This window comes from Chamaea fasciata, unplaced genomic scaffold (genome assembly GCF_029207755.1).
Source record: "Chamaea fasciata isolate MVZ Bird 193981 ecotype frontalis unplaced genomic scaffold, bChaFas1.0.hap1 SCAF_12, whole genome shotgun sequence".
NCBI lineage: Eukaryota > Metazoa > Chordata > Aves > Passeriformes > Sylviidae > Chamaea > Chamaea fasciata.
The window spans coordinates 12,339,230-12,362,175 of record NW_027094097.1 but is presented as its reverse complement, the minus strand read 5'-3'; the positions used below and the strand labels follow the sequence as shown (position 1 = coordinate 12,362,175).

At 40.7% G+C, this 22,946-nt stretch overlaps 1 protein-coding gene across 1 annotated transcript in view; it reads left to right on the top strand.

The window, feature by feature from the left end:
- Positions 1-22,946, top strand: part of PKD1L3 (polycystin 1 like 3, transient receptor potential channel interacting) — a 35,518-nt gene that overhangs the window by 5,293 nt on the left and 7,279 nt on the right. Inside the window, exons 5-34 of the mRNA XM_066194386.1 lie at positions 102-249; positions 819-1,048; positions 1,686-2,090; positions 3,175-3,273; positions 3,985-4,034; positions 5,131-5,236; positions 5,848-6,055; positions 6,652-6,772; positions 7,026-7,167; positions 7,667-7,867; positions 8,024-8,169; positions 8,621-8,815; positions 9,643-9,768; positions 10,927-11,109; positions 12,119-12,243; positions 13,038-13,164; positions 14,044-14,178; positions 14,836-15,061; positions 15,319-15,512; positions 15,912-16,142; positions 16,350-16,451; positions 16,647-16,825; positions 17,174-17,320; positions 17,840-18,039; positions 18,195-18,421; positions 18,938-19,151; positions 20,055-20,283; positions 21,039-21,270; positions 21,735-21,831; positions 22,511-22,651. Of these exons, the coding sequence (XP_066050483.1) occupies positions 102-249; positions 819-1,048; positions 1,686-2,090; positions 3,175-3,273; positions 3,985-4,034; positions 5,131-5,236; positions 5,848-6,055; positions 6,652-6,772; positions 7,026-7,167; positions 7,667-7,867; positions 8,024-8,169; positions 8,621-8,815; positions 9,643-9,768; positions 10,927-11,109; positions 12,119-12,243; positions 13,038-13,164; positions 14,044-14,178; positions 14,836-15,061; positions 15,319-15,512; positions 15,912-16,142; positions 16,350-16,451; positions 16,647-16,825; positions 17,174-17,320; positions 17,840-18,039; positions 18,195-18,421; positions 18,938-19,151; positions 20,055-20,283; positions 21,039-21,270; positions 21,735-21,831; positions 22,511-22,651 (5,166 nt within the window). The remainder of the gene's footprint in view (positions 1-101; positions 250-818; positions 1,049-1,685; positions 2,091-3,174; positions 3,274-3,984; positions 4,035-5,130; positions 5,237-5,847; positions 6,056-6,651; positions 6,773-7,025; positions 7,168-7,666; positions 7,868-8,023; positions 8,170-8,620; positions 8,816-9,642; positions 9,769-10,926; positions 11,110-12,118; positions 12,244-13,037; positions 13,165-14,043; positions 14,179-14,835; positions 15,062-15,318; positions 15,513-15,911; positions 16,143-16,349; positions 16,452-16,646; positions 16,826-17,173; positions 17,321-17,839; positions 18,040-18,194; positions 18,422-18,937; positions 19,152-20,054; positions 20,284-21,038; positions 21,271-21,734; positions 21,832-22,510; positions 22,652-22,946) is intronic.

Sequence of the window (22,946 nt, the reverse complement as noted above, 5' to 3'; positions counted from 1 at the left end):
CTGTGGTTTGGAGCAGGCTGGCTCTCAATTCCTGAAAATTGATTGAATTTTTTAAGAAAAGTAGGCAAACACTGGCACTGAATTGCCATTCTGCTTTGCAGGTCTGCAACTGGCTATGACAGACACATGTTTTGTCTTTGAAAACATCACGGTCACTTTGAACTGGCTGCTCTCACCATACTCCGGGAATCTTTCCTGCACCATTAGCACTGGAGATGGTCACACCATTGATCCTTACTACCCTCTAACGTAAGATATAGCCTTCATTTCTCTTCAGACAAACTGTACATTTCATTGCTTGCACTTTATTAAATGTGTCAAGTCTCATAAATGAGATGTTAAAAACTAGGTAGCTTAGTAACAGAACATACGTATGAGGGACTTGGATTCTGCAAAAACCTGTTTTGAAATCAATACAAAATTTTATATTAAGTTGCCAACCACAATCTTTCTTCTATTATAACAAGTGTTTCCTATTTCCAAGACTGTTCCAGATCTTAAGACTCAAAATTATTGAAAACATGTCAGTAATTGCCAAACTACAAGCAAATATTATTTCCTTAAGTTTAAAGAGTGTTTGTTGATAAAAATTAAAATATAACAAGGACATTCTCTAGTTTTTTTTTTGTTTTAATTGCATAAAAACCCTGTTTTTAATAGATCAAACATTTTTCTGCTGGATTTAAAAATCAGATTTTGTCTTAGTGGTAGGAATGACATTTGAATGAATGAAATTAAGGGATGTGTTATCATGTGAGGTGAAGAACTTCCCAGGATAATCTTCCACAACAAGAGCAGCTGTTCTCTTTCTATTCTAGACTGGTCAGCAACCTCACATACAGCTACTCCTCTCCTGGGGAGTTTACAGTTTTTGTGGAGTGCACCACCAGCGAGTGGCACGTGATGGCACAGAGGCAGGTGACTGTTCAAGACAAAGAGGATCAGCTCAGCATTACTGGGTGCTACAGCCAGTATGAAACAGGGAATAGCTCCCACTGCAGAACGCTCTATGGGGAGGTGCTGTGGATCCAAGTTCAGCTCAGTGGAGGTGAGGATAATTTCTCTGAACGATTTAAAGGGAAGGATAAATATTACTGCCATCCATGGGATAGAAGTGAGATTTTGATCATGCAAAATAATCCTTTTTAGTGAATGCCTTCCCTTTAATTGTTGTATTCCTGCAATTTAATTCTCTCAGTTCCCCTGAAGGGGTCCTTTCTCAGAGATATTTCACCACCTAAAGTGTAAGTATAAATCTTTTTTTTTCTATTGACAAAGCTGACAGCACAAGCATACCTTTAGTCACAAAAATACATATGATGCCAGTCAGAATATTTCTATATTGGAAGTTAGAAATTCATGGAAATGCTCCTCTGACTAGAGGAAGAGGGATCCACTCTGAGCTGGTGTATATTTCTTTCTCCCTTTAAGTTTCTGGAATCCCCATATATGCAGAAAAAAAAGTTAAAATTCGGTTGTGTATGTTTGAATTCTCTTAAAACATTCCCAGCAGAAAAGACACGATAGATTTTCATTAAGTCACCTTAAGTGACTTTGTTAAAAACAACTGCATTGCTGTAGTGTTCTTGTGACTCCTGTATAAACCCTGGAATGCTGCACAAAGCAGCTGGAATTTGTTGGCCTGTTGCACAAGCTGTGAGAAATTTTCGTCTGTCTTTTTGCAGGCAACGAAGTAACCTACAGTATGTTGGCAAATAACAGGACACTGACTGAATCCAGCGCAAAGGAAGGTCTTGTCCCCCATAACCTGACACTCAACAGTGCCTCTCAAGAGCTGATAGGCCCAGGGATACATCAGCTGGAAATCCGAGCGTCCAGGAACACCACGGCATTGGAGATCTCCGGGAAGATTGCTGTTCATTTAATTGAGCCAGTATCTGGAATTCAGGCTGCAGTAGCCTCCCACACTCTGCAGCTGGGGGAGGATTTGGAGGTGAATGTCTCTGTGTCCCGTGGTGCCCCAGAGAAGCTGATGTTTGAGGTGATTGGATCCAAGCAAACCCACTGGCACAAAGCAGACGGCGCTCATGGGGAGCCACGGACGTACAGCGTTCCCGTGCCCTTGGAAGGTACAGCACACTGACACCTCCTGTGCTTCCAAAACACCACAGGTCACATAAAGAGCCATCCTGGCCTAGGGGACAGTACTGTACAGCTGAATTTGGCAGCTTTTCTGACTGCTCAAACCTAGTCTGCAGAGCAGGATGAACAGCACAATCCTATGTAAGTGAGCTAAAAAACGGAGCTGACAAATGGGTCTGCACATGCAGACTCAGAGCAAGGTTTCACCTGATTCTTGCAATGGAGGAGACACAGTGAAAAGACACAGGGTTTCTTTTTTCATGGCACCATCTGATTGAAGTACAAATGAGAACATTTTCTTGAATAGCAAAGTGTTTTCCTCCTGTTTGTTCATAATGTTTCAAGTTTAAACTGTTCTGCATTTTGCACTGAAGTAATCTGAGGAGTTCTCAGTAGACAAAGACAAAGAAAAGGGGAGTTTTTCCGTGTGTCCATTTCCAACACAACTTGTTTTTGAGTTAATTATGAATAAACATTTTAGTAATATTACCCTTCCTTTATTACATAGTCAAAGCCTTTAAAATGTGGAATTAGGCAGATTGTGCTAAGAGTTAATTAACAGTGGCAGAAGATAAAAAAGTTTCCACCTCTAATGAGTTATTCCAACCCCATGCCAAAGTGGGAACACTTAGTAGAAGCTAATTATGATTTCATTTCATATTTTTAAATTATTCAATATTAAAGTTTTATTTCTTTTCCCTATACCCATTTGAACATCCCTTCCCCATAGGCAGAAATTTTCAAACAAAATAGCTGCTGTCTCAAGATGCCTAAATTCATTTGGCCTCCAGTGTTTGTACACCTCTAGTTTCCTGTGTGATAATATCATAGTCAGCTGACAAAGAATAGCATGACAAGGGCTTGGAAAAGGCCAGCTGAGTTACTAAGAAGTTGAGACAATGGGGAAAAACATTCCAGGAAAAGCCTTTCAGAAGTGGACCCCTATCAGAAACCCCCCCTGAAAACTCTTGACAGAAAAGAAGGAGGTTTTCTTTACAAATTGGATATTATACCTCAAACCTGTTGGTCTGGACCCACTGCTACTCTTACCTGGTCCTTTGCCTTCTCTAGGTACTTTTCTAGTGAAAGTGGTGGCCATGAATGCCTTCTCAAACACCAGTCTGGATCTTGGATTCATCACTGTGCTGGCAAACAGTTCCCATAAAAAAGGTAACTGCATTAATCTGACAGTGCTGATTTTGACCAAGTAAGTGTCTTTTTGCAATCAGAGCATTTCATGGAGTGTTTATGGTTTGCATGTGGTAATTGCTTGTCTTCCAGCAACAGCGCTGAAAACTTTTGTGGAGGCTTCTTCCTGATGTAGGCAGATTCCCTGGCTTTGATGTAGTGATAAATTAGCATCACTCCGTATATGTAACACATTGCACATTTGCTGTTTGTCCCTAGAAAAAATGAGGGAAGTTTATGGCTCGGGACATGGCTTTGAAACCAGAAAATATTTGCATCACAGCAGTCTCATAAATTGCTGTCACTAATGGCTTCTAGATGGCTCATCCTTACATTTACAAGAGCAGATTATACCAGAAATAAAAACCCTTAGCACTAGTTGTATTGAAAGTTCTCCAGTAGTTTCCATCAATTTTCCTTTTTTTCATCAGTGAAACTACATCACCTTCTGTGAATATATTTTGATTTATAGCATTATGTTTGGAGAATCAGGATCATCTCCTGTGTAGTCTGTGATAAGCGTTTTACCTATTTGACTGTGCTGTTTATCACAGCTCTGGAGTCTGATTCTTACAGCCCTATCTTTCACACTGTCAGTAGTCAAATCCTGTGGATTTAAGTCATATTCACTGAGGATGACTGAAACATTTACAGGTAACACTAAAATATTCTGTTCTTTTTTGCTTGAAACAGATTCTGCTAAGGAAGAAGGCAACTACAAAACAAATACCCAAAAGAAAAATGTAAGTATTATTTAAGGATCCTTCTTTAAAATTGCCTAGAATTTTTTCTTACCAGTGTAAGTGCTGTATAAGACAGAGAAAAGAAGTATTTGTAGCATAGTAAATGATGGACTAGATGTTCTGTTCCCCATATGGCTTAACACAAAATCTATACCACAAGTCTTGGAGACAAATGTGTTTACAGGCATCCCATCTTCAATTCACTTCAAAAGATTAAAGAAAATGAACTTCTTTCAACAATTCAGTTTTGGAAGTTAAAATGTGTTTAGATGATTTTTTGATTCATCTACTTGACTAATGCAAACCTCTGTCTGCAGAGTGATCCTTCAAGTAGAGTTTAATATATTTTAAATGGTTCCCAAGTGTTTTCTACTTCTGTATTGAAGTGTTTAAATTATTTTGCAATGCAAAATTTTCCAGTTTATGGCAAACTAAGAAGTTAATGATACACCAATTGCTACCAGCTGTCCAAATTTAAATAATAAAAATGCCAGATAGAATATTTTATCACCTTAGAAGTCTAGTTTTTAACTGTAACACTAGCAGACATCTGCTATAGGAGAATATACTGCTTCACAAGAAGCCATCATGCTTTTTGGTTACCTGTAAAAAGATATTGCATCAGAGGAATATAAATCCAATGCAAACCCAAGTTTATCACAGTTTGGTACACAGAAAGACAAACTCAGCTACCCCTTCTTCTCTTTGTTTATAGCTGCAATATATCCAACTCAAATAAAGAAGGGATCCACCAGAAGACAAATTATTGCTCAAGGGTTAGAAGTCTTGGTCCAGATGTGAAGGTTTAATAGGAATTAATTTCCTAAGTACCTAGTTTTGAAAATGGGAGCTGCACTCCTAATGCAATTCTGCATTTGGGAGAACTTTGCCACACAGTTTTTCTGTGCCATCTGCTTCTATTCCGATAGCTTCTACTTCCATACTACCTCTGATAAGGGAAAGATCATATAAATTACAGATCTGCATCCAGTGATTTGGGGTCTAAACTTTCAGACCTTTTTCATTATAAAGAAGCAACATATGTATATGTTTATACATGTTTGTGTTCTAACTGATACATTTACTTCTTATTTAGGATTGCAAAATATATATTAAACCGAGTCGCCATGTGGATCCTTTCACAACTGTTACACTTGGCTGGCCAGAAAACAACAATAATTCCAGTTTTCTCTGGACCTGTGGTTTGTGAATTTCCTGAGCTTTTTCCACCAACTTGTACTCGATGAGTAACAAACTCACTGTTGTGTCAGATCCAGTGTTGAAAATCTGACTTAAGGATGCTCCATTTTCTGGCTTTCAAGTTTTCCACTCACTGTGGCAAACAATTAAAGAATGTCCTTCTACCCAACCCTTGTTTTGGCACCCAACTAATTATGGTATATAATATGGCATAGTACTCCATTTTGTCTTCTCCCAATGGTTTCACTTCTTCAGTTTTTCAAGATCTACCTGTCCTAAGCTTCACTCTCATAGCCAAGGACTAGTCCCAAGTGACTTACACAGTCATTTGCAAAGTACATGTGTCTCAATAAAACAGCAATAATTAACATTAAACATGATGCAAAAACATTTCTGGCTGAAAACAGGATTGGGATTCAGGCCATCTGTGTTCTATCCCCATAATTATCCCTGACCTCATACACGACTTTGGAAAAGCCTGTATTTTTGGTAATCCAGATTACCAACTCTTTAAATTGTGTTCAGGAAACTTGGCTATAAAGCTCTTTGACACTTATGGCAGGAAAGTCCTTTATAAAATGCTGTTCTAACTATAAAGGAAATGTTTCTGCAGGAGCTTGCTGGCCTGCCTGGAATGAATGTGTGAGGCAACAGTTAATTCTAACCAACCAAAGTGAGGTGCAAATCCCACCTTCCTGCCTTCCTCCTCCAAAATCAGCAGTGACTGTCAGGATTACCGTCCAAAACCACGGCAGTGAAGAGAGGCAGGACGAGCAATGTCTCTATGTGACTGCAAAACAAGAACTGCAACTGGACATCAGGTCTGGTTTTAAACCCTGGTATTCATGGGTTAATATTATTACTGCACAAGCACAGTGCAAGGCCAGAGTTTCCAATAATAATGAGAATAAAGTGGTATTATACTTTTAGAATCATAGAATCACAGAATGGTTTGGGTTGGAAGGGACCTTAAAGATCATTTGTTCCACCTCTCAGTCATGGGCAGGGACACCTTCCACTAGATCAAGTTACTCAGAGCTCCATCCAGCCTGGCCTTGAACACTTCCAGGGCTGGAGCACCTACAGCTTCTCTGGGCAACCTGTGCCAGGGCCTCAACACCTTCACAGTACAGAAAACTTATTGTTCTAAATCCGTTTACACCTTACCATTATTAAAATTACCAAATAAGTCTTGCTGCATTTTTCAGTCCATGTTTCTAAACACATCCTTTTCATAAACTGAAACACATTCTTCCAAAAACCACTTAGAGTTTTTGACCCCACTGCATCCTTCCAGTGTTGGAGAATTCAATGTGTCAACCTCATTGAAACAACAGGAATAAATACCATGAGTTATATCTGGAATTTCTCTCAGACATCTCATACTGTGTGTAACTCCCACCTTACTTCCTTACAGGTGTGAGGCAAACTGCAAGCCAGTGAATGTTAGTGATGAAGTTGTTTTGAGTGTTTCTGAACAGGAGGACTTCCAGGCCATACATTATAACTGGTATTTAGATAACACATTCCAAAACAAGGTGAGAGCACCAGATTTGTCAGAAATAATGTACAGACAAAAATAAATATCCACAAAGCCACATGGCCTCAGAGGGGTATTTTGTCAAGTGGATGCTTAGAAAATACTAGTGAAGACCAAGACAAGGGGGTGCCTGAATTGGGAGGGGTTATAATGAAGGGCACCAAATTGCCACCCTGCTCCTAATAAATCACAACAGGAAGAACAGCAAAGAGCCTCTACTGCCATGTGTTGTTTTCTGTCTGGTTTTCCAGTCTACAACCCTCCCTCTAGCCTGTGGCCTGACTGGTTTCCAGCAGAACTCTTTGACTTTGCTTCAAAGCAACACATCTGTGTTGAGAATGACCAGCTCCTTCTTGCAGACACAGGGAGAAGCTTTTCAGATTAAAGTAACAGGTAGGGGCTAACAGGGTTTTTAGGGTTTACAGACTCCTTTGGATAGTTTCTGCTGACATGACATCATATAGATGTCACATATGTGTAGCCTTGCTGAGAAATATGAAGGTAAATTGGTCCACAAGTTGAAAGGTGTTACTTTATATGTGAGTTCTTTAAAATAATGAAGATATAAGTTTGTTCTGGGGTGTTGCATGTCAGGAGAAATTTAGTTATCTTTCTCCAAGCTGTTAATAACCTTGCTAAGGCTCACCTGAAACAAAGTTATGCTGAATGCTTCATCAAATAATAGAGCTTTCCTTTATAATGCAAAAATTAACATATTCGAAATAGTTCTTTTCCTCTTACGGTTTGTTCAGTAGCAGGATTTCATTCCTCATTGGGCCCCCCCTGCCGTGGTTGGGCCCTGAGCCGGCAGCCCCGCTGCTCGGTAGGCGCGGTGCAGGTCGGCGCTGCTGGGGCACGGTCCTGGCTGATGCTCTGCTCCCTCCGCTCCCAGCCACGACTCAGCGAGGCTACGGGGAGGGATCGTTCCTGGTGAGCACCGTGCCCCCGCCCGAAGCCCCCGGCTGTGCCCTGAGTCCCGAGCACGGCTCGGTGCTCACCGCCTTCAGAGTCTCCTGCAGCGCTCCCGGCGCGGAGGGGTCGGGCCGGTCCAGCCCTGGCAGGCAGCTCACATATTGCTTCTATGTGACACCAAGTAAGTCCCCTGGCGACCTGTTTGGCTTCTAACACGAGCAAAGGCACGACCTGCCCTGCTCTGCTCACGGGTGAACCATGCCCTGAGTCCCTGCTCTCAGAGAGCACGAGGTGTCTCTGTGGAGTCTGGTCCCTAACCCCTTCTTTCCTGTTTCAGATTCTCTCCTGGATTGTAGCCCGGATCCTGAACTCTTCCCCGTTTACCTTCCACTTGGAGAAGAGGGAAACAATTTTATTTTACATGTGACAATTATTGTTAGCAACAACTTTGGTGATACCGTTCAAACAAATGCTTCAGTGAAGGTACACAGTAGAATTAGTTTCAAGAACTCTCAAGTTGATAACTAACCCATAATTGAGTTTTGCAGTTTATTCCTGTTTTAGATATATTACTTCCTTCTGAATGTGCCATAATCACCATTTTTCTATCTACCAGAGACTATTCTCTGTGTGGTCAAGGTCAAAAGATCTTCTACTGCCCTTTTTTTCTAGAACAGAAGTCTAAAAGAATTGTTTGGACATTGACTGAGCAGCATAAGCCTGTTTACTGAGTCTGGAGTTACTCTGCTTCTCCCCCAGTGCCACAGTGAAGGAGACCCTTGTCAGGCCATTAAAAATAAAACATTTAAAATGGGGAACATGAAGTATTATGTCCCACTCTATCTAGGCTGTCATTAAGACGATCATGGAAGCTGTTCAAAGAAAATTGCAACAGCCTTGGCAATGTTGAGAGCATATCTGATTTCTTCCTCAGGTTGGACCTGCAGATATGATGGATGGGAACCTGAGCCTGCAGGCTGTGATATCTGAGAAGGCAAACACCATCCTAAAAGATGGGAACAACAGCATGAGTCTTTTCCAGCTGTATAAGTCAGTGACATCTGTCCTTAATCAGCAGATCCAAGAGGAAAGTTTTAACGTGTCTTTACAGACAAACACACGAAAAGAGGTCAGCAAAATGCTTTCTTGCAGTACAATGTCATATAATGGACTCTTCATAGTCTTTGACAGCTCTTAAGTAATAAAAAGCTCACATATCACCACTTGAAATCAGTGAAGGTTTCAAGTTTCTAGCATCTGTGTCAGGGTTTGGCACAGGTTTCAGCTAGTTTTCACTATTTGTCTACATAAATTATTTGTTTTATCACTCATCAGTAAAACAGTTAATTCTCAATTGTTATTTCATTAATTTAAACTAGTTAATCTAAACCTGATTTTCCAAAGCAATTTTAAATATCAATAAAATGGCATCTCCAGTGGGATAAATATCCTATCTAATTTTCCCCAAAAGCACTAGATGGCAGGTAATTTTCTTTTGTCCATTTTAGCCACCAGTTGATGTTTCAGTCAGAAGCTGATATTTGTACAGTGCTTTGAGTGCCTCAGATGAAGTGATCTAGAGAATGTATCCTTCAGTTAAGATTCATTATTTGAATAACATCAATCACACATGGCTCTGCTTTCTCTGGAAGTGGCATTTACACAGCAATTCACATACATTAGTACAAATTCTCACAAGTAACTCTCCTTGCTCTTAATGGATGTTAAGTGTATGAATTCTCCGTGCTGGGAGGTAACATAAAACTCATGATTATATAATTACTAGGGCAAGTGGCATCTTGTCAGTAGAGCTAATATCAGCTCAAATGATCCTTGTTGTGGATCCTTACTCTACTGCATAACTTACAGCAAGCCTGGCTGTCAATACACAGCACTACTTTCACAGTGCTAATTAGCATCTTGTTCCTTTGCCTAATTATCCCTTTTCATCCCAAGCTCCGACGGCTGATGCTGACAACTCTCTCTGTTGTTAACATAACATCAATGCAGACTGCTCTGAAGATGTCAGAGGTATTGAAAGAAATCACTTACAGGAGTGAAGAGCTGTCTGTCTCAGCACAGGTAAGAAGCAATTCATCTTATATCTCCTCACACTATTAGCAGAGACTCTAATTACCCCACTGACCTTGGAAGAGTTTCAGTGCCTTATAATTATCTGTTCTTATTCATTTTTTCAACTGTACCAGCATGTGCATTTTGAATAGCAGTATTTTGATTCTGTTTAAAGTAAGTAAATTCAAGTCTCAGAAATTATCTCAGCAATCTCTACAAACCAGGCTATGACCATTACATTTATCATACATTTTTGAGACAGAATCCTTAACTTTTAGTCAGAAACATGTCAGGGTGCATGTTTTCTCTTGTAAAGCACTTTTAGAACCCTGAAGAAGAACTGCTCCAAGAGGGTTTTTCTGGAATTGCCCACATTCATTCATCCCTGATCCTGGCACTGCACAAATTGCACAAAGGCAATGGTTCAGGAACTATTTATGCTTATGGGGCTGAGCATATAGCAGGACATAACAAACTGTCACTGGGGGAATTTTCCCAAATACGCAGGCAATAAAAACAGCTGTTCTGATTTCTGATGTATTATAGAATTTGAGCCAGACAATGGCTTGGGAGCATTTCAGCAGGATGTGGTTAACTTTGGCAAGACAAGAACACAACTCAGGTCCAGCCCTCACCCTGCAGAAAGGCTGCTCAGTGTTCACAGACTGTGGGGATGGGTGTAGTGAATTTGCTTGGCTCCTTCACTATCCTGGGCTAAAATCTGCCCAGTGCTTTCCCAGTCACAAAGCTGCATCCAGGCACAAAATAAATATTGTAAAACTCATCCTCCTTTGGCACTTAGCACTTTGGCACTAAGATAGAAACATATAACCTAATTTACTACTTTACTGTACATCTAAAAGCTATCCTTGCCCAGGGTTTGACAGACAAGCCTTCTTCAGATGTTATTCATCTTTTTAGGGATTACATCTGTAGAAGCAGGCTGCATTTTTCATGCCTGTATTCCATTTTGGTGTACCAGCTAGTATATCATCTTTACTAGCATTTGAATTATTACCCCAGCCAAATAATAACAGTAAAAATGGCATTACCCACTAATAGTCCCAAGAGATTACTGACGTTGCAATATTCACTAAATGACACAAGTGTCACTTCTGTCATTTATATGCCAGCACATATAAACTGCTCCCTGGGTTTCTCATGCAGGTGGAAGCCAGCAACACCCTGGAACATGTCAGTGCCTCCTTGCTGGCTGTAAACACAGAGCACAGCAGAGATGGTCAGGAGTTAAAGGAAGCAGCCAACTATCTGTTTAATGCAGTGAGCAATGTTCTTAAAGCTTCTGTAGAAATCAGAGCTGGGAACACTTCAGTGCCAGAGGCAGAACAGGTAATTTAGATTTGGTCCAGTTTGTACCGTGCTATGTGTGAATATTTGTTTGCTTTGGGAGTTTTTTTAAATCTCTGGTGCCTCCCATATTTTTTAATTAGCACTGGGAAGAGTTCATTGTGACACCATGATGGACTTGAATATCAGAGAAAATTTCTCCCCAGTTAGATATGTTAGATTGAATGTCTGGTAATGAAGATGATAGAGGCCTCTTAAGATTTGTTCCATTGAAAGCTGAACAGGAGAGAGAACACTTCTTCAGCTCTGACCTCTAATTGATGACAAGTACATTGTGATTTTTTTTCAGATTTGCTTCTATCCCCTCCTTTTGCCCCATAATTCAAGGAAGCCACAGGTATTAAATATTCATGATTGCTGCCACTACTTCACAGCTTGAACTAGCTCTGGTTGCTGCTTACACTTTTGCAGAAAGCTCTGATTATCTGTTCAGAAAGACACAACATAATTATTTTGTCCTATCCTTTCCTATCTACATGTGAATTATCCCAGCTAACTCTGTGTGTTTCCTGGGCTGAACATAATTTAATTTCATCACTGCAAGGGAGTAGGGATGAAATAAATCTAACCTGAGAGAAAAGATTATGAACTGGACAAGTTCCCCAACAATAACCCACTCATAATACACAATTGATATGTAATTAGGTCTTGCTTTTCCAAACACTAACATGTGCAGCTAAGGGCATTAATACACAAAAGTACATGAATATATTGATTGATGTCATGTTTGTAATTTCAATGTGTAGAAGTTACAAATACTACAATCTAGAAGTAGAATCTGTAAGGCATTTATTTGCTGTCTGCAATGTTTCAATGAGAATTACAGAAACTGAATTGCAATAGAATAATTTTCTCTGAGATTAGGAAGCTCATCACCAAGTTCGTCAGTTTAGTAAGACACCAAAATTAAATGGAAGCAATGACAAATAATGTTCAGCTTGATGATGCTGTGTACCTTTGTTGTAAGTTTACTCCTCTAATCCTTTTCCAGAGTTCAGTGTCACACCGGCTCCTGAGTACAGTTGAAAATCTCCAGAGTGCCCTTCTGTTCGGGAAGGCACCAGGTGATGAGCCAACAGTCCTCACCTCTCCCTCTGCCACAATGTATATGCACAGGTAACAGCTGCAGTGTCCTCCACTGAAGCCTCTGAGAGCTACAAATTTTGATTCCATTATGCTTAAACAGAATGTTTGGAGCTAACTAAATATTGTAGCATAATGACAATTTCAATAGTGCAACAAGGCTGTAGTTAGTGGCTTATAGTAAGAACAGCCTGGACTCCAGGAACATCACCTCAGAAATTCCTATGCTGTGTGTTCTTTAACCAGAAGAGAATTTACTAGTATTTCCTGAAAGAGGCAGTAGTCACTTACATTCGAAATTATGCAGAAAACTCATGTCATGTCAGCTAAGGGTTTCTTCTCTTTTCCAAGTTGCCTATAATGACAGGTTATATGGAATTGTAACCAGCTTGGCAGAAGCAAATATAATCCTGAGGAGCCTGACAAGCATTCTCCTTTCTCTATAATCATCCCTAAATTGTTCCCCAAGAGCCTGGTTTTCATCTGCATCAAACTGTGCATTCAAATCAAGAGCATGTTCACACAGAAACCAAGTCTTTCAAATAAGTATGCCTTGGTAAAATTTCCTCTCCAGATACGCCAATTCCACCCTTTTTTTGATGATTCTATGGTAGCATTACATGGAGTATTGCATCAGGGACAGATTCATGTGTGAAGTATTTACTAGCAGACTTAGAAATAGTTCTGCAACTAATTGATACTCATGAAGAGAGAAAGCTTTCTCTGTATATATGAAGTCCATGCTATTGATGTTTGGGGTTTTTTTCCTCTTATTAGTTTTTTTCTCTTTTATCCCACTTTGCTTATGCCCAACCCTAACTGGACAGATTACAAACAGAAAACATGGATAGCACATCCATTAACATCTCCAATTCCAGCTCTGCCAGCTTTACTTTCCCACCTGCTTCCTCTCTCAATGTTTCAGGAGTTGATGGTGAAACAGTGGATATAAGGGCAAGTAAACAGCTTTTATCTAACTCTATCTGATATCCTGCTTACCTTCTTGATCTAATGGTTTCAGAATTGTTTATCCTCTCACAATAAACACACAAGCACACATCATTCCACCTGTCATGCCAAGAAAATAATTTGACATTATTGGTCAGGGAAGCCTTCTTTTATCTTAATTGCATGAGGTTGGTTCAGTGACTTAAGGACAACTGAATTCTTAAATTCCCCATCCCATCAGCCCCTTAGATACACTTGGATTCACACATGCATGGCAGGAGCAGGCAATGGAATGAATCAATACCTACAAACCTATGTGCTGTTTGTTTACATCTTATGCTCTGAGGAGGATGCAACAGCTCAGAGTCCATATCACATTCAAACTAACCTACAGCAGCCTTCTTTCATCCCAGCAAGAAACACCTGACTGTGGGGCACTCAGATCCTGCAGGAGACAAATGTGCTGATGGTAGCACGTCCCTCATCTGAATTAGGATGTGGTGTTTTTTCCCTCAGAACAATACATTGCATATAATTGTCATATTTTCATAATAAATTTTCTGAAGATCTCTCTGGTTGATTTGACCCTCTCAGGAGACTCCTAAACTACCTGCAAACAGTTTTTTTTCATTGCATCTTTTCCAACTCTGCCAAAAAGGTGTCACAGTGCATGGAAAAAATAAAGATTGTTGTACACATTTCAGAATGAAAATCACTTTCAAGGTTTATAGTCCCACCTTTGAGATAAGGTAGAGTCTTATTTAGATCGGGATGCAGACTTCTTGGAAGTTGACTTATATTTGGGTTTGAGCAGCAATTCAGAGTGTGAATAAAATGAAATATTGACAACAGCTCAGTTGTCTGACCGTTAATGTCTTCTAACAGATGGTGAGCTTTGCCATGAATCCCTTTTTCTCCAGTGACAGCAGTTTTGACATCAGTGGAACAGTGGGAGGTCTAAGTCTAACTGGTCTGGATGGTTCGATCATACCAGTCAGCAACCTCAAAGAGAACATTGAGGTAAATCCACTATTTCATAACTCTCACCTTCTTTTCCCAATTTTTTCCTTTTTCCGTTAATGAACTGTGATATGTGAAGTGAACACAAATACTGGTAGTGCTCATTACATTAGATAATGGGCTGCTGCTGTTTGTAGTTGTGATGGAGGGATTTGTGTGATGTGTTGAATGAAATAACAAATATTTTTGTCTTTCCTTGAAAAGGAGGCATTTTATTCTTCCTTTTAATGAATGTAAGAATGCTAATGGTTGTGGAAATAGATTCCAGATTACAGTTGTCCCAAAGCACAATGTGAAGTCTGATTTCATCATCCAACTGTATTTATTGTACTACTCTTTGGCTTCCTAGCCCATATATAAACTGACATCTAAATCATTCATACACACTTCACGCAGCCAATGTCTCAGTCATAACTGCAGTTCTCAGTTCAGAAATGCACTAAGGGTCACAGGCTTTATGATGAGTCTACACAGATTTCAAATTAACTTTCCAGAAGTTAGTTGACAGAATCAAGAAAACTACTTTGAAAGTGATATTTTTGCTGGCCATGCTTTCCTGATGTTATGAAAAAAGACAATCTAGCATGTGGTTGCATGCTGAGAAGAAAAATGCTTTTCTGTATTTAAACCTATGTCTTTCTGTCTGTTTAAAAACAGATCATGTTACCAAGGCTTTCAGCAGCTCAGGAAGATAAGATTCTGTTGAATCTGGGCAATTATAGCACTTTTCAAGTCAATGTTACCTCAGAAAACACATCTATAGTGATCCACCTGGAATCTGAACATGACATTCCACTAATACTTTACTTGGGGTATGGTTATCACCCAAATGAAACCAACTATGATATGAAAAATCGTCTGTTCTGTAAGAAAACATCTGGAGGTAAGTGGTTAGTGACCCATGAACTTGCAGAATGAGCCTTGACCATGAGTTCAGGTGCCTAGCTGGAAAGAAACCTAGAAAATGTCTAGAATAAAGTGTTAATTAACAGGAGCAAAGATTGGGATGATTTGATCAATGAGTTGCCAAGAATGATTTCATGCCTGTTTCTTTGGTTCATTTATTACATGCAATACAGCTGCATACTTCTGAATTAGCCTTTCTATATACACATTGAAACAAAAATATTTATGTTTAAGGTGAGACAAACAGCTGGGTTCTCAGCCCAGAAGAACTCATTTTTGGAGAGGGAACCTACTATTTCATGGTTTTACAAGACATGGGAATGGATTCAACAGTCTACAAGGGTCTAACTATAAATGCCACTTGCTTTGCATCCCGCTGTGTATTTTGGGACGAGCGCCAGGCAGGCTGGAACAGCTATGGATGTCACGTAAGTAGAGCAAAACAAAACAATGTGTCTGCTACACAATTCAAAGCCAGCCCTCATAACCACCATCATGTAGTAACTGACACCATGAAACAAGATCATTCTGAGATGTTTTAATAAACTCAAGAAGTTTTGTCATATTGAACTAAACTTTAAACAACTTTCCCAATTCTATTTCTTGGGATGAACTTCTATATAAGAAGAAATGGAACCATTCTGACAAGGTCATAAATATATTGGAATGCCCATTACTGGTTAGGTGTTATTGGAACTTGAACAATTTGGTGTGCAGCAGCTCTCTACACTGACTTACCAATCTAAGCACTGTCTTTTCATTTGCTTGGTAAGTCATCTAATAATTTGAAGCCAGATGTTTTATCAGGAATCTTTTCTGGGTTTCAGGTAGGACCAAAAACAAATCCTAGCAGCACACAGTGCCTCTGCAACCATCTGACCTTCTTTGGGAGCTCCTTCTTTGTCATACCCAATGCCATAGATGTCACCAGAACAGCACAGATGTTTGCTACATTCGTGGACAATCCTGTGGTGGTGACAACTGTAGGATGCATCTTTCTGATATATGTGCTTGTAGTTATTTGGGCCCGAAGGAAAGACATCCAGGATGAAGCCAAAGTAAGTCTCCAGCTAATTAAGTCAATGTATTCAGGCCAATTCCCACCATTTAATAGGAAGTCTTTAACCAATCCTACTCCTTTCCCTGTAACTCTGTTTACTGGTAAGTAAACATCGTTCACAAGATCACAATATCCTACTCACAGCTTTCAGGAATCTGTCCTTACAGGACAGCTAACACTCTGCTGGTGTTATGTGGCTCTGCAGGTGAAAATCACAGTCCTGGAAGACAATGACCCCTTTGCTCAGTATCAATACCTCGTGACCGTTTTCACAGGACACCGCCGTGGGGCAGCCACAACCTCCAAGGTATCAGTGGCACGGTGTGGGAGGAGAGTTTATTTGCTTAGAGAACTGGATGAATAATGAAGCACCTGAGGCTATGGAACAGGACAGCTCAAATGCACAATCTGAGCCAGAAAGCCCTTAGGTTTGATGAAAGGAGAAATAATCACACATAGGATCGAGATATGCAAATCTTCATTTTGCCTCTTCATTTTCCAGGTGACTCTCACCCTCTATGGACTGGATGGAGAGAGTGAGCCCCACCATCTAAATGATCCTGATACACCAGTCTTTGAACGTGGAGGAGTGGATGTTTTCCTCCTCTGTACCTTCTTCCCTCTTGGGGAACTGCAGAGTATTAGATTGTGGCATGATAATTCAGGGGACAGTCCCTCCTGGTAAGTAAAGGTCTGGAGATGCTGGGAAGTAAAAATCCACAAATAATTTTTTATTATGGCAACAGCTTTCTCTTTCTAGCACTTGAAAAATAAACCTTTCTGCAGTTCTAGAAAGAAAAGAAGTGTTAAATTCTAGTTTTTGCAACTAAATAGACAAAATCATAGCCTAAACTGCAGGACCAAGAGTACTTCCCATATCCTATGTCCAGGACAGGATGGGATATGTCCTGTGCCTTACAGTTTAGTCTCTCTAAGAAGCTGAAGGCCAGAGTTTGTCCTCCACAGTCTTGTTGAGCTCTGGATTTTACACAGTGACATGTGACTGTGCCTTGTGTGTTTTTCCAACAGGTATGTGAATCGAGTATTAGTCCATGATCTGGCCTGGGATCAGAAATGGTATTTCCTCTGTAACTCCTGGCTAGCCATTGATATTGGAGAATGTGTCCTAGATAAAGTGTTCCCAGTAGCAACAGAGCAGGACATGAAGCAGTTCAGGTACCTCATGGATTTTTTTTACTCTTAATAGCAGTCAGTCTGGAAAAACAAGCATGAAAATACAGACCAAAGCCCTAGAAAAAAATGAAAACAAAGGAAGGTGTTTCCACTGTCCTTAAAGGGTGCTGAACAAGGGAGAGAGGGAGGATGGTTACATAAATCTAATCATTACCCTAACAGTAGTACCATACTGAAAACATTGCTGGTAAAGAAGAATAACCTGACAAACCTACAGAAACACAAACCTACAGAAACCCAAACATCTTCTCTTAGGTGTAATTTTCTTAACAATTTAAATAGGAGCTATTCACTTTCCCTCTATGCTGTGGCCAAAAGGAAAGGACATAAGTAGCTATGACCATTCTATGCAAATCAAGCCGTGATTTTTGATAATTTCTCCTAGTTATTACTTCTGCTGATAGTGCCTAGAAGAATGAACAGGTTGGGACCTTGAACTAGGCCTTTATTCTTCCCTCTCCTTTCTACATATCCATTTGATTTCCCTCTTCTCCTTCCCAGCAATCTGTTTTTCATGAGGACCTCCAAGGGTTTCCAGGATGGGCACATCTGGTACTCAGTTTTCAGCCGCTCCCCACGAAGCTCCTTCACGCGAGCCCAGCGCGTGTCCTGCTGCTTCTCACTGCTCCTCTGCACCATGCTGACCAGCATCATGTTCTGGGGGGTGCCAAAGGATCCTGCTGAGCAGAAAATGGATTTGGGTAACAGTCCTCACCATTGCTTGGGCAGGCAAATAGAGAGACAGCAGAATCTGGAAGCAAGAGTTGAATAAATGGGTTTTTTCACAAGAGAAAGACTTGATGGTTTATTTTGCCTGGGGTTATTTTCCCTCCTCTCCTCTGTTTGACTTTGACAGGTAAGATCGAGTTCACGTGGCAGGAAGTGATGATTGGCTTTGAGAGCTCCCTCCTCATGTTCCCCATCAACCTGCTCATTGTGCAGATCTTCAGGAACATACGACCCCGGCCAGCCCAGCAGGGCAGAGAGAAAAAGCCAGGAAAGAATGGCCAAGTGTCCCCAAGCCTGCCTCCCACCCCAGGGGCCACCCAGGCTGCCTCTCTCACTCCAGAGGCTGTGACAAAGGCAAGTCCCAGTGAGTCCTGCACTGCCCTCTGCTGCCACACACTACCGGCTTCCCCAGCTCCACAAATTTCCCTGTTCCGATGCCCTTCAGCCTTTCTGAAGAGAAAAGCCAATTGCAACTGGAGCAAAGCATTCATTTGCCCACCTAAACGCAATCCTTCATGAAGGTCTGCCTTTGTACATCCCAGCCCTTGTACAGTTATTGTGTGTGACCAAATCACTGTGTTCAGGAGTTAAAGCAAACACACAGTAAGATAGTGAAAATAAAAGGTATCATGGACCTTCAAGGCATCTTTCTCAGCTTAGGTCCTCAGGCAGGACCTTTTGAACCCCAAAAGCTGCCTTGCTGAATTCCCTGAAATCTGCCTGTCACATCCAGCACTGTAGGATGTGCTATTTTTATCCATTCTGGAGATTTTAGCAGTTGGTGCAGCTCCCAGCCAGTGGTACTGTCAGATCACATCAGCTTAAGCCACTGCAGCCAGAGTCACTGCTGTGTTGTGCTCTCTTTCCTAGGACATAAGAAGAATTGCCAACTCACTCTTTAAAGCCCTGAAGACTCCATCTCTCATCTCAGCACCAGACCTTGAAAAATTAACTAATATCAACACACTCTTGTCATTGGTTGAGGACACCATCTGTCAGCAGAACAGAGCTGGGCAAGGGTTTTATGATGAGAGCAAGAAGGATGACCCTATAATTGTCACATTGGGTGCTATGGATATCCAAGGTAAATAATACACTGTGAAACCCTTGCAAGGAAAATGGTGATAGCACTGGATCTGATGACCCAAGCTGTTCTTACATTCTGACTCAAAGGCAACAACAGAATCACAGAATAGCTGAGGTTAGAAGGGATCTCTGGATCCCACCATGCTGGGTCAGTGGGAGCAGGATTGCTCAAGATCAAGTCAGTCAGCTGCTGAATGTCCCAAAGGATGAAGACTCCACAAATTCTCTGAGCAACCTACTCCAGTGTGCAAAATCTATGTTTTTTCATACGTTCAGAAATTTCCCATGTTTTAAGATGTGCCCATTGCTTCTTGTTCTTTCACTGCACCACTGAGCATCCAGCTAAGTAAAGACAACTCTGTTTCTTATGGTGTAGAATCAAATGTTTGCTACCAGTCTGGCTTGGGAGTTGGATCAGCATCTACAAATGAAAATACTCACAAATATCAGTTGTTTCACAAACTCCTTGACCTGTCCTCTTTTTTTTCTTCTTGGCCTTGTGCTGTTGTTTCGTTCAGTCTGACTCTAAACTAACAAGAATATATGAGTTAAAATTCTCACTGATTTCATTAAGACTCACATTTGGCTTTTCCAGGGAGTCTTCCAAGCTACTTATTGCACAGGTACCATGAACAAATTAACCGTTGATCTGATCTGACCTGTCTATTAAGCTTTCAGGACTGCTGTTTAACTCATTTGCCTTCTGGAAAAAGTTCCAGGCCATTCCAGCAGAAGGGCATTAAGCTCTAGTACTAAAGCTGCTTTGACATGTCCCTTCAAATGTTTCTCTTCATCACACTCATGATCTTTATCTCCAGTTCTACCACCCTTTGTACTGAACAGTGGTTTAATCTGGGACTATTTATTTTCTCAATAAAAAAAAAAAATTCTTTGCCTGCAGAAAAAACAAGAAGTCCAACTCCAGAGAAAAGAATTTGTGACCAGCTGAAATACAGTGATTACCATCGCTGCTTGTACATGCAACTCCAGCATGTAGAGATGGAGCTGGAATTACTGGGGCCCCATAGATTTCAGATGCCTCAAAGTTACACACAAGCTGTTTGTCAGGTTCAACATATGAAGAACCTCCTGGAGAACCAAATCTGCTCATCAGCATCCATCAGTGAGGGGTAACCCAGTTCTCATTCTCAGTATAAGTAAATTCAGGTCATGAATTCAAAATTGGACAGGATGACAGAGCCCAAATAATTACTGCTTAACATGTGCTAGATAACTATTATTACATCTGTAAAAATAAGTCTAACTATTATACGACTGCAGGAGCTACAAAGAAATCTCTATGCACTGTGAGCTGCACACAAAGGCAATAATGACAGATCATTGCTGTTTGTCATTTTTGCCTCCAAAGTGGAAAGTTACAGTACAATGCCATGTGATAGTAAAGGGCTGGGACAATCACCCAGCTCCAAAGGCACAGAAATCTCTTAAAATGTATGGATAAAGAAAAATTAATAAGCAGACAAAAATAGTTCAGTGAAATATGATAATTAAGTTGGAAGTATTGAAAACAATTGCACTAATTACGTCACTTGGCCATTATGGTGATCACAAGAGATGCCTACAGCAGCTTAAATGCACTCACAACTTTGTCAATAATTCTACTGGGGATTCAATTATGCATGAACTGAGGAGTAAATAAGCCCATCACATTTATTTTGATTTTAGCTGATGTCTGCACCCTTCCTCAATTTTTTTTCTCACTGTACTTTTTGGTATCCATCAATCCTATATAACTGTATTAATTAAAAGAATATTTTGATTTTATATCATAAGATGTTGCCTATTCCCAGTGAACCTGATGACTGCGATTTTGGTTCCTGTTCCATCGCAGACTGATTTTTTTCTCTTCTGGTTGACTCTCAAGGTGGTCCCATACTCCAAACTTGTCCAGTGATGACAAGAAAAGTCCTTCTCCCAGAGGGCTGCCCTGGTGGTTTGTGTTCATTGCTTGGTTCCTTGTGGCAGCCACCAGCGGTGTGTCCGGGTTCTTTACCATGCTCTATGGACTCCATTATGGCAAGGAGAACTCCATCAAGTGGCTCATCTCCATGGTCATCTCCTTCTTGGAAAGTCTTTTCATCACACAGCCCTTAAAGGTGAGAGCCTCAGAAACACAACCACTGGCCAAGATGAACTCATCTGCTGCCGTTGCAGGAAGACAATGTAACATGTTCTAAAGAGCTACAGGATTTAGGATATAAAATGAGAAGTCTTTGCCCTCAAAACAAGAGCAGGCAGGTGATTGTGTTACAGAGTTCTGTTGGTTTTTACTGACATTAACTCCATTAGTTTCATCTCCCTTGCTTTGTCAGGGTTTAATGAGGTTTCTGACTAGTGAGGGTTTTCTGACTAGTGAGGGTGTGTCACAAAATCCGTTTAGCTGGACAAACCCCAGCACTATGCTCTGTTTTCTTGTTTATGGGCTTCAGCTGCATGGGTCAACAAACCCAGAGCTCAATTGTTCTCTTGCAGTGCCTGGATCCAAAGGGATCCAGGTCAAAGCCAAAGGCTTCTTAATATGAAATAGGAATATGGTGAGTCTATAGCTGATTCTTTCCAGGTGCTGGGATTTGCTGCTTTTTTTGCTCTGGTTCTGAAGAAGGTGGAACATGAGGATGAAGAAAACACAGCTATTGATGGGCCTTTATCTGCACCAGGTAACTGCCTGCAAAGTTAAAAATTGATGACGTGCAGAATTCTCCAAGCCTTTGGAGTGCTTTATGAATAAATATGTGACTAAGCTCAACTGGCTTGCAACAAAACCTGTAACTATTCCACAGCTTAGTGAAAATAAATAAGTGACCAGTAAAAAATGTAGAGTGGTAGCTCTTTATCTGACAAGCATAACTAAAACCTCTCACAAAAGAAATTTCCCACATCCTTTAAGCCCTATATGGACGTTCTCAGGTTACATACTTTTCCACAGCCACAATTATCTGTATTATTCCCCTAAACCGAACAGTGGCTCCTGCAGTCATAATCATATCTAAATAAAGCCTTCACTAGCAGACAGGAATCCTAGGGCACAGCAAAGTTATCTGATCTTCACCTTCCCCCCTGCTCAACCTCAGGCTATGAATACAGCACCTTCTGAGATGCTCAGCCTAGAGAGAGACACCTGGACCACACCTGGTCCTAAACCAAACACTTTTTGTGAGCTCCTTCCCTCCCCACTGTTTGCCTTACAATTGCTGTAGTAATTGTTTAAATCACATCCTTCATATTCCTGAGGGAAAGCATTAAATAGAAATGCTTCCTTAGAAAGTCCAAACAAACAAAAAGCAGGACATGGATGATCAACCGACTAATTCCGGGGTTCATTGTTCTCCCTCACAGGTGATTCACACCCTCTCTTTGGGGTCCGAAGGAACAGTGGAAGCAATATTTACCGGCCACCTCCTGCTGCTGATGTGGAGAAAATGAAAATCAGCTGCATGAAGGAGCAGAAAGCATTTGCCCTCATCAGAGAAATCCTGGGTATTACCCATATGTAGACTGTCTTGTTTTATTCAGTAATACTCATCAGTAATTTTACATCAGCGAAAATATTGTTCTCTTGGGTGACAAAGTTTTGGCATGTCTTCAGCTTTCTGCCAGCCGTTATGATGTAGAGACAGGCTGTTCCATGGCAGCTGGAGCTGCAGGGAGGTGGGAATGTTAGCTGGAGATAAAAAGAGTGGCTAAGGCTTCGTTTTATGGTAAAGAAACACATCACAAACACCAGAGATTAAAGAAATGTAGAAAGGACAAAAGGAGGAGGTCAACAGTTAAA